Raw genomic sequence first — 10,787 nt, 5'->3', positions numbered from 1 at the left:
AAAAAGTTAATTAAAGACTTGTGTAAAAAAACAAGCACAAATGATATTGATGCTCAATTACCATTATTAAAAAAAAAACACAAATAGCAAACATCCAAACCTCTTTATTTATTCTTATTTTTTGATATAATCTATAAAGAAAAAAAAACTTGTATTTGAAAAATCCTATGTTGAAATCAAATTTTATCAACAAGTTTTTAATAAACAAGTTGATATATTATTGATACATAATTTACTAAAATTTGTTTTAGCACAACATGTGTTTAAATGCAGGTAAGAAATATTTAGAATTAAGATTTACTTAAATGTCAAAAAAGACTATATGAATGTAATAGTAGACTAAGGATAGTTGTTTCTACATTAAATATTAATAGATTTTGTGAATTTCTTTAAACTCTTCTTCAACTTTTAAATACTTTATCTCATTTTATTCATTACTGCATGATATTTAATCATAAAATTTATATGTTATGTGGATTGAAGCAGAACTACTTAAATGGAGATATTGGACTTGATTTTGATTAAGTTAGTATGATGAAAAGTTTTTGTCTTCTTTTTACAAAAATTAGCACTTCCTCTTAGTGAAAGCTTAATGAATGAGCTGTAGATTACTTTTTATAAAGTTAAAAAAAAACTTTTACTTTAAAATATTGGCAGTTTTGTTCAGAACTTTGTATACAAACACATAAAACATATATTAATGTTGATTTTCTCTATTGTTTTTATGTTAAAAAAGCCTTCTCTTTAGTTTTTTAAGCTTAAGACCTCAAGCCTCTAGAAATTATTTCTTACATAATATAAAATATTTTCACTTCTTAAAGACTTTCAAGAAAGTTTGAAATAAACTAAAATAAAACCAAAAAAAATCCAAAAATTAAAAGAAAATATACTAAAAATAAGCTGGCCTTAAGTTAGTAATGCACTTTAAGTTTATATATTTTTTTAGACATATAACTAAGCTGCTAGTTGCATTTCATGCTTTTTAGAGGTAAATTGAGTTTTGAGATCAATACAAAAAGAGTTGGAAAGTTTTGAAGCATCCTTAAACTATCCTATAAAGGCAAAAACTGAAAAGTCAAAAAGTACTGTTTTACAAAAAAACATGTTTCCTCTTACATTTTTTGAGTTTTTCTTTTCAAATATTTTCAGCCTAATCCTTTCAAAATAAAGTTTCTAGAAGCAGTTTTAATTTAACTGCTTATTTTTGAACAATAAGAAAGTAAATACTTATTTGGTTGCTAAATTTTTCCTTTTAATTAAAAAAAGTTTCAACAATTTTTTTAATTACTACAAGGAATATCAACATGACCAAAAAAAATTGAAGTCACTAGCTCTAATAAATAATAAGTAAAACATTTTACTGTGTTTTTGAAATTCGAAGAAAATTATCCGTTTAAAACATTAATTTGCTAGCTAGTGTTAATTGAAAAAAATGTTGGGCTTCTTATAGTGGTTAAGTCTTTATTCTAGTCTTTCATTTTTTGGCCTATAAAATATTTAATGATCTGTCTCACTTTGGTCCTTATTAGGCTACTTTGACTTTTAACAATTTTTGGGTCCAACAACTTATCAGGTAGATCAGATGATAGTAAAAACATAAGATCAACTTGCAAAAAATAGGAGGACCTCTTGCATGGCTTTAAAATTTCTAACTACTAAGCTTTTTATAGTTTTTGATATAAACAGTTAATTTAAGTAACATACTATTGTAAGATTTTTTTTTTCTAAATTAAAAATATTAAAACTAAAAAACTTTTATAGACTGAGTTTTTACCTCAACAGTTTTTTAAAACTGTTTACAATGAAATATTTTTCTTCTAGTTGTTATATTTTAATTTTACAGAATTTAAATAAAGTAAAATGGCGCTGCTGGGTTTTCAATTGTGCTTCACACTGATCATGGCAAGCTTCCTGCAAAAACTCACTCCTATTTACTCATTAGGTATTTGTGTTTTAGTATTTTTTTTTTAACTGGAATTTGTATTTTTGTTATAAATATTTTATAATCTTTAATTCAATTTATTGTTACAAGAAATGTAAGTTTATATTGAAAAGTACAGAAATGTAAATGTTGTTAAGTTTTACATATACACAATAACTATGTTTTAAAGTTTATTTGAAGTAGCTTTTCTACATACTATAATATCTTGTAAGTTGAATCAAATACAACCTAATAGCTATATACACTAGTTAAATGTTTAGTGGATATCATTTTTTTTTACACTAGTTTTATACTTTGTAGGTATCACAATATTTTTAATCAGTATTTAACAGGAAGATGGATTTTATGCAACGGATCTCTGATATTCTACAGAGAGCCGAGCAACGAGGAGCTGCTCAGGCTGTCGGGGAAGCAGTTGGAGAAAGCAAAAGGGAAGAGGAAGAACAACCAGCAGCAGCAGAAGCAGCAGACGTTCAAAATACCCAAAAACTTGGAGGTGTCACTGTCGACCGACCAGATTAAACCAATAAACAGCTTGGTGCTGAGGAACTATTCCGAGTATGAGTGGATTGTCAACTACGCGCTGTTTGTTGTACTGGTTTACGTATCAACTGAGGTTTGTGTAATGAAGATACAGATATTTTGTTCCAAATTCTAGTTTAAAAAAAAAACAATTATTTTTATAATGGTAAAAAGTTAGTTTAACAACTTGTTATCAAAAATACTACCAAATATGTTGTTTCCATATAGTAAGTAGCAAACTTTGATATTTTTTCTCTTTTTAAATAGATTAAGACAAAAATATAATCTGATTTATGTTTTTAAAAAGTAAACATATGAAGTTAATCTTAAACTCAAAAGGAATAAAACTTTAACTTTATGCAATAACAGCTTGATAAATTTCACATTTATAAAACAAGTGGGGAAAACTTAAGAAAATTTTTAAAGCTATCATTTGTAGCAATAAATAATGAGATTTTAATAACTTAACAAATAAATCTAGACTATTGTAAGAACTATTTGATCAAACTTTAGTATATTATTTTAAATTTCATATGCAAATTTTTGAAACTAAGCAGAAAAAGGTATAAAAATTTTACTGTTTACAGGTATACTATGAGTTATGGAAACCCAGTAAAGAGTTCAATTTGTCGCTTATTTGGATCGCACTATCTGTATCATTTGCAATGAAAAACATGTTTAACATAATCAAGCTTTACATTAAATCTGGTTTGTTATGATCACTTGTTATGTGACAAAATTTGATTTTAGTTTGTCAAATAATAGTTCTTTGTTATTTTAGTTTGGGCATAGGGGAGGTCCAATATTTTTTTTACTAAAAATACCATTGGATCTTATATGAAAGCTTGAAGTACAAACTACAAGCCAGTTTTTATAGAATGAAAAATCTTATTTAACTTATGGAATATTGGAACGTTTATAAAAAGTTTCTGGTACAAACGTATGGACTGCAAATTTTTTAAGGTCAATTTTCTTATAAATTTTAAAAATCACTAAAAATATATCTTCTCATTCATTTTTTGAGCTAGAGACCTCAAACTTTCAGAAAACGTTCCTTTTATAGTTTAGAAGACTTAGAATGTTGTGATTTTAAAAATATTAAAAAATAAAAACTTAGAAAAAAAAGCAAAAAAAAGGTGGTCTTTTTTGAACACTAATTTTATTTCTTAAAAATAAAAAATTCCTGCAGTCAATCTTTTTAAATTTTAATAAAAGAATTTCTAGGAAAAGTTGAAGATGATTAGTTAAAAAATGAAAGAGGAGACAGAATTTCAGTGAAATGGTCTTTTTTCATGTTTTTGGTTTGTGCCTTCCATTAGGAACCTATTGAGGTCACTGACTTTGATCGCTCTTATCTCAAAAATTCTTTGAATTTTTCAAGCAGTTAAAATGTCTGATAGCTCAGATAAAACTTTTTAATAACAAGATCAACTTGTAAAAATCAAGGTGGACCCCTATGCCTTTAACTTTAAAAAAGTTCAACATTATAAAACAAAAAAATATGTGTTAATTTTTGCCACAATTTAATTACATTTTATTTAAAACAACAAAAAAGTTTGTTTCTCTGCTGGCTATTTTAGTGTTTTTTAAGTTTGGTGATGTTAATTTTAGCTTTTGTAATAAGTTGTATCTACAATAACAACCCATTAAGGTGGTTGTTTAATTAACTAAATTTAGAGGTGAATAAGTTTAGTTCGTAATTGAAAATTAAATGCTTTGTGACAAGTAAGTTGAAAATCGTTATTCTAAAAAACTAAAATTGTTATAATATGTATGTAGGTGGCGGAGAGATGTACTTGTCAATAGTGTTTGGGATTGTTTCTTTCATATTATCGTTGGGATTGCTCACCGTCAGTGAGGACTATCTCGATTTTGGTATGAGCAAGTGGCTTGAAGTCGATGTGAGGCAAAAAGTATCAGGTTTTTTTTTTTTAATTCTTTAAATTTAATGATATATATAAAGTTGAAATTGTTTTTTCTAACTTTAACAAATGGTTTGTCATAAAAAAGAGATTGTTTTGACATTTATTATTTTAACTTCAAAACTTTACAAATAGCAACCTGATGATTTTTTTTTTGTTTCTTGTGCGAGGTTGTTGTATAAAACTTTTTTTTCTGATTTTTTTAAAAAAGCCTATAAAGCTGAAATATAAAGTTTTCGTGTTTATTTTTTTTACTTTTTTTTTTCTCAGGATTGAAACTGGTTCTGGCATTTGTAAGCGCTCTTCACGGAGTCATATTTGCGTTTCCAGCTTTCAGAATGGCTCAAATGTACAGGTGAGATATTATTTTTGCAGTGTTGTGTACTAAGTTAAATCTACTTTTAAGTAGGGTTGCCTTTAAAAAAAAACTCAATACTTTGTAAATATTTGTTTGTGTTAAAATATCATGCTAATTATTTTTTCCAATGCGCTCACTGCCACTGCTTTCAAGTGTACAGCTGCATTTAATCTTGTTTTAACTTTTTAGTTTTAAACAAGCAGCTTTGAGATGTAGTTTTGAACCAACTATTAGTAAAACAAAAGTCAGCAAATATTAAGGTAGTAAAAGTCATCTAATAATTTATTATATTTGAGAAAAAACAATTACTCAGTTTCAATCTGTAGTACAGATTTACAATTTGAAAATCCGCTCTGCGGTGAAACTGAGTAATTGTTTATTCTCAAAAATAATAAATTATTAATTATCAATCTCCTATTAGTGGATAGATTACTGTGTCCTATTTATTTGTTCTAAACTCTATTGTTAAATAAAAGTCAACTGACGAAACAATACTTTCCTCCAGGGACGCAGTCAAGTACAGCGAGGGAAACAGGTTCCTCAACACCCTGCTGCACGTCAACTTCATCGCGCCCCTGCTCACGTCTTCATGTTGGGTAAAGCCCCTGGTGCGAGACTTTGTGCTGAAGCCGGGCAAGATAACCAACAGCAGCGTCACGGAGGAGGTTATTTCCATGGAGAGGTTCGAGGTTTACAGGGTCGCGTTCGTCGTCGCCGTTTGCTTGCTGAAGTAAGTTGTTGGATGGAATATTTAAATAAAATAAATTTAAGTTTTGTGGAATTTTTTGCAGTTTTATAGGTTCATTGAAATATGCTGTAGATTTAACATGTAGTTTTAACTTTTTCGCTTTTAATTTTAGTTGAAAAAATAATATTATCATTGATATCATTTAGTGCACAAAATCCGATTTTTTTATTACTAATTTAGCAAAACTTTTCATTGTTTGAGCATTTGATATGCTTTCTTCAGCAAGGTTTTCATTTAATTTGCATTTGATAAAAACTTTTTCAAGAAAGTTTATTAAGCACTCTAACAGCTGTACGAGGAAAAAGTTGTGCTAAATTTGTAATAAGCCTGGATGAAAAGTGGAGAAAATCTTTTACCATATATCAGGTTGGCCACTAAACCTGGAATCCTGAAAAAAAACCTGGATTTTGAGAAATAAGAAAAAAACTGGTAAAACTTGGAATTTTGAACAAAAGTCACTAAAAAAACAAGAAATTTTAAACAATTTTTACATGTTTTATAAGAAATTTCGGTTTGACACAAAAAGTCTATCATATGCATGGATAAATGTTTTTTTTTTGAAATCATCAAAAATTTTTTATTAACGAACACATTTAAAGTAGCTTTACAGTATCTTTTAAGTGTTGTTAACACAGTTTTTTACCTTAATCTCAAATTTATATCTAAAGTAGACCCAAAAACGTGTACTTTCAAAAACCTGGAAGAGATTTCAAAAACCTGGAAGAAATTACTCAAGAATCAGCGGCCACCCTATCATATGGCCTTCGCAAAGCAAATGTGCAATATATACAAACTAATTTTTTTAATTACAGGTTTATTTTTGATTAGAGCATATTTAAATTAATAATATTCGCAACAGATTCATAGCCCACCTCCAAGCCCCACCTCCAAGCCTACCTCAACATAGCGTAAAATAAATAAATAATAAATAATTACAACAGATTCGTGCTGATAAGGCCCCACCTCCAAGCCTACCTCAACATAGCGTAAAATAAATAAATAATAAATAATTACAACAGATTCGTGCTGATAAGGCCCCACCTCCAAGCCTACCTCAACATAGCGTAAAATAAATAAATAATAAATAATTACAACAGATTCGTGCTGATAATGCCCCACCTCCAAGCCTACCTCAACATAGCGTAAAATAAATAAATAATAAATAATTACAACAGATTCGTGCTGATAAGGCCCCACCTCCAAGCCTACCTCAACATAGCGTAAAATAAATAAATATTAAATAATTACAACAGATTCGTGCTGATAAGGCCCCACCTCCAAGCCTACCTCAACATAGCGTAAAATAAATAAATAATAAATAATTACAACAGATTCGTGCTGATAAGACCCCACCTTCAAGCTTACCTCAACATAGCGTAAAATAAATAAATATCAAATAGTTACAACAGATTCGTGCTGATAAGGCCCCACCTCCAAGCCTACCTCAACATAGCGTAAAATAAATAAATAATAAATAATTACAACAGATTCGTGCTGATAATGCCCCACCTCCAAGCCTACCTCAACATAGCGTAAAATAAATAAATAAATAAATAATTACAACAGATTCGTACTGATAAGGCCCCACCTCCAAGCCTACCTCAACATAGTGTAAAATAAATAAATAATAAATAATTACAACAGATTCGTGCTGATAAGGCCCCACCTTCAAGCCTACCTCAACATAGTGTAAAATAAATAAATAATAAATAATTACAACAGATTCGTGCTGATAAGGCCCCACCTCCAAGCCTACCTCAACATAGCGTAAAATAAATAAATAATAAATAGTTACAACAGATTCGTGCTGATAAGGCCCCACCTCCAAGCCTACCTCAACATAGCGTAAAATAAATAAATAATAAATAATTACAACAGATTCGTGCTGATAAGACCCCACCTCCAAGCCTACCTCAACATAGCGTAAAATAAATAAATAATAAATAATTACAACAGATTCGTGCTGATAAGGCCCCACCTCCAAGCCTACCTCAACATAGCGTAAAATAAATAAATAATAAATAATTACAACAGATTCGTGCTGATAAGGCCCCACCTCCAAGCCTACCTCAACATAGCGTAAAATAAATAAATAATAAATAATTACAACAGATTCGTGCTGATAAGGCCCCACCTCCAAGCCTACCTCAACATAGCGTAAAATAAATAAATAATAAATAATTACAACAGATTCGTGCTGATAAGGCCCCACCTCCAAGCCTACCTCAACATAGCGTAAAATAAATAAATAATAAATAGTTACAACAGATTCGTGCTGATAAGGCCCCACCTCCAAGCCTACCTCAACATAGCGTAAAATAAATAAATAATTACAACAGATTCGTGCTGATAAGGCCCCACCTTCAAGCCTACCTCAACATAGCGTAAAATAAATAAATAATAAATAATTACAACAGATTCGTGCTGATAAGGCCCCACCTCCAAGCCTACCTCAACATAGCGTAAAATAAATAAATAATAAATAATTACAACAGATTCGTACTGATAAGGCCCCACCTCCAAGCCTACCTCAACATAGCGTAAAATAAATAAATAATAAATAATTACAACAGATTCGTGCTGATAAGGTCCCACCTCCAAGCCTACCTCAACATAGCGTAAATAAATAAATAATAAATAATTACAACAGATTCGTGCTGATAAGGCCCCACCTCCAAGCCTACCTCAACATAGCGTAAAATAAATAAATAATTACAACAGATTCGTGCTGATAAGGCCCCACCTCCAAGCCTACCTCAACATAGCGTAAAATAAATAAATAATAAATAGTTACAACAGATTCGTGCTGATAAGGCCCCACCTCCAAGCCTACCTCAACATAGCGTAAAATAAATAAATAATTACAACAGATTCGTGCTGATAAGGTCCCACCTCCAAGCCTACCTCAACATAGCGTAAATAAATAAATAATAAATAATTACAACAGATTCGTGCTGATAAGGCCCCACCTCCAAGCCTACCTCAACATAGCGTAAAATAAATAAATAATTACAACAGATTCGTGCTGATAAGGCCCCACCTCCAAGCCTACCTCAACATAGCGTAAAATAAATAAATAATAAATAGTTACAACAGATTCGTGCTGATAAGGCCCCACCTCCAAGCCTACCTCAACATAGCGTAAAATAAATAAATAATTACAACAGATTCGTGCTGATAAGGCCCCACCTCCAAGCCTACCTCAACATAGCGTAAAATAAATAAATAATAAATAGTTACAACAGATTCGTGCTGATAAGGCCCCACCTCCAAGGCTACCTCAACATAGCGTAAAATAAATAAATAATAAATAATTACAACAGATTCGTGCTGATAAGGCCCCACCTTCAAGCCTACCTGAACATAGCGTACGACCGAACGTTGAAGCTGAGGAAAGAGGCGGGAAAAATGACCAACGTGGAGTATCGGACGCTGGTGGTGCAAGTTTACTATTACCTCGGCGTCGTGGCAATTCAGGTAAACAAAAAAATTGTGTTTCAGTATTTATTTAAAATAAAATAAAACTGTTTCAACTTGGAGTTTTGTGAAATATATGTACGTAAACTGTAAGGTTAATTCATCTTAAAGCAAGTGGCAAAAGTAAACTATTAGAAATCGATTTTTTAAACTAATTTTTATAATTATATATTATGATAAGCATAACTAATAATACTTTAGTTTTTTATTTCCGGCTTTTATAAAGTTGTAAAAAGTTGATAAATGGCAACGAGTGTGTGTTCAATTAAAAAAGTAATAAAGCAAAATTGTATATTGTTTCAATTTAGGCCTAGACGTGTTCAATTTATCAACGTTTAAAACTTCTTAGAAAAAATTTTGACAAAAAAGTATTATAATTAAAATAAATATTAGAATTTAAACAAAATTAAAACAATTTACGCAGTACTTGTGCCCTCTGGTGGTCCACTTGTCTCTGGCCTTCTGCCTCAAAACCCTGGGCAACTACACGTGGACGGCGCTGTACGACCCCGAAGCCTCGCACTACCTCTATGACGTCACAAACGCCACTGCTGCGGACGACAATGTGGCGAGCTTCGGGGAGGGAGCGACTCTGAAGGAGATGATTACCTCAGGTTGGAAAATAACAATTTTTTATAAATTGTTAAGTTTATTTAGTTTGAAGTAGTCGTAAGATTTTTATTTAGTTTGTTTTTAATAGTTCTTAAAGATAACACAAGAGATAATAAAATAGGTTCGATGAGCAACACAACTAATTTGCCATCGTTTTCAGTTTTTCTAATTGTATATATACGATTTCTTATTAGCAAATATACTTACTTTTTGGACTGAAGCTCAAAAAATTTAACTGTACACAGCTTACATAAAAAAATAAACAATTTATTCATAACTTTGCACAGCTTACGACGCGAGGAAACTGGCCACGAGTTTCCCGCCAAACGTCTGCCGCTCCGTGATTGGCTACCTGGTGTTCTACTCGAATTTTAATTGGTTCCTGGCCACGTGCGTCGGTCTGCTGCACCACGCCTACTTTTGATGATAAGTTGTTCAAAAATATTAAAACTTCTGGTGAGGAATTACAAATTCGAGATTTGTTGAAATTATTTTTAACAGACTGTTACCTTTTTACAGACGGTTTTCTGATTGAATTTTGAAAATAATTATTATTTTTAACGAACTGCAAAATTTTATAGTCAACTTATTTTTAGCAGTTTGTTGATTCTGGTTTGTTATTCAAATATTAATGATGCTGAGTTTTATATGGTAATCTACAGTATTGAAAAGAAATACTTTTCCAAATATTTAGAAAATTGTTCAATGAGTTGTTATATACACTCTTTAAATCAAGATTCTTTTTTGTTAAATTATAAGCAATACAGTTGATTTTGTGTTAGCAAAAAAGTTAAGAGATATTAAAAAAAAATTTTGTTTATGTATGTCTTCGTAAATCTAATTTTTATCTTGTAATTAGTGTGAAAACTTTTTTTATTTTTTGAAATGCTTTAAACAAAGCTTAAACACAAAGAGAATTTAGTTTAAATAATGTTTTACCGACTCATAAAAAAACTTAAATATTTAAGCAAATTAGCAACATTTAATTACTTTTGAAAAACTTTTTTATAACTGCTAGTTTAATATACTTTTTTTTAAATGCTGTATCATATGCAATTTATTTTGTTTCACTAACGTCCCAACTTAAATTTTAAAGCACAGAGTCTACTTTTTTGTTTTAACAAGAGCTTGTATTTCTGATAAATTAATTGTATTATTAACTTTTTACAACTTTTCTAAAAAGTGCTCTTAATTCTATCTAGACAA

General features: G+C 30.1%; 1 protein-coding gene across 1 annotated transcript; it reads left to right on the top strand.

The window, feature by feature from the left end:
* Nucleotides 1-1,844: 1,844 nt before the first annotated feature.
* Nucleotides 1,845-10,417, top strand: LOC145835548 (transmembrane protein 161B-like). The gene is made up of 9 exons (XM_082943195.1): nt 1,845-1,942; nt 2,275-2,558; nt 3,052-3,172; nt 4,244-4,384; nt 4,657-4,741; nt 5,250-5,474; nt 8,816-8,969; nt 9,394-9,583; nt 9,869-10,417. The coding sequence occupies exons 1-9, from the start codon at nt 1,861-1,863 to the stop codon at nt 10,003-10,005; spliced, it is 1,419 nt and encodes a 472-aa protein (XP_082799321.1). The 5' UTR covers nt 1,845-1,860; the 3' UTR covers nt 10,006-10,417.
* The last annotated feature ends 370 nt before the right edge of the window (nt 10,418-10,787 follow it).

Source organism: Thalia democratica, chromosome 5, assembly GCF_965202585.1.
Source record: "Thalia democratica chromosome 5, ktThaDemo2.hap1.1, whole genome shotgun sequence".
Lineage (NCBI taxonomy): Eukaryota > Metazoa > Chordata > Thaliacea > Salpida > Salpidae > Thalia > Thalia democratica.
Note: the sequence above shows the minus strand (reverse complement) of the source record. Positions and strands in the feature narration are given on the sequence as shown.

Bases quoted from the DNA above. Each gene is read 5' to 3' on its own strand.
- LOC145835548 (XM_082943195.1), top strand. From the start codon at position 1,861: ATGGCGCTGCTGGGTTTTCAATTGTGCTTCACACTGATCATGGCAAGC. The intron at 4,742-5,249 runs GTGAGATATTAT...ACTTTCCTCCAG, and splicing joins AGAATGGCTCAAATGTACAG to GGACGCAGTCAAGTACAGCG. The intron at 8,970-9,393 runs GTAAACAAAAAA...CAATTTACGCAG, and splicing joins TCGGCGTCGTGGCAATTCAG to TACTTGTGCCCTCTGGTGGT.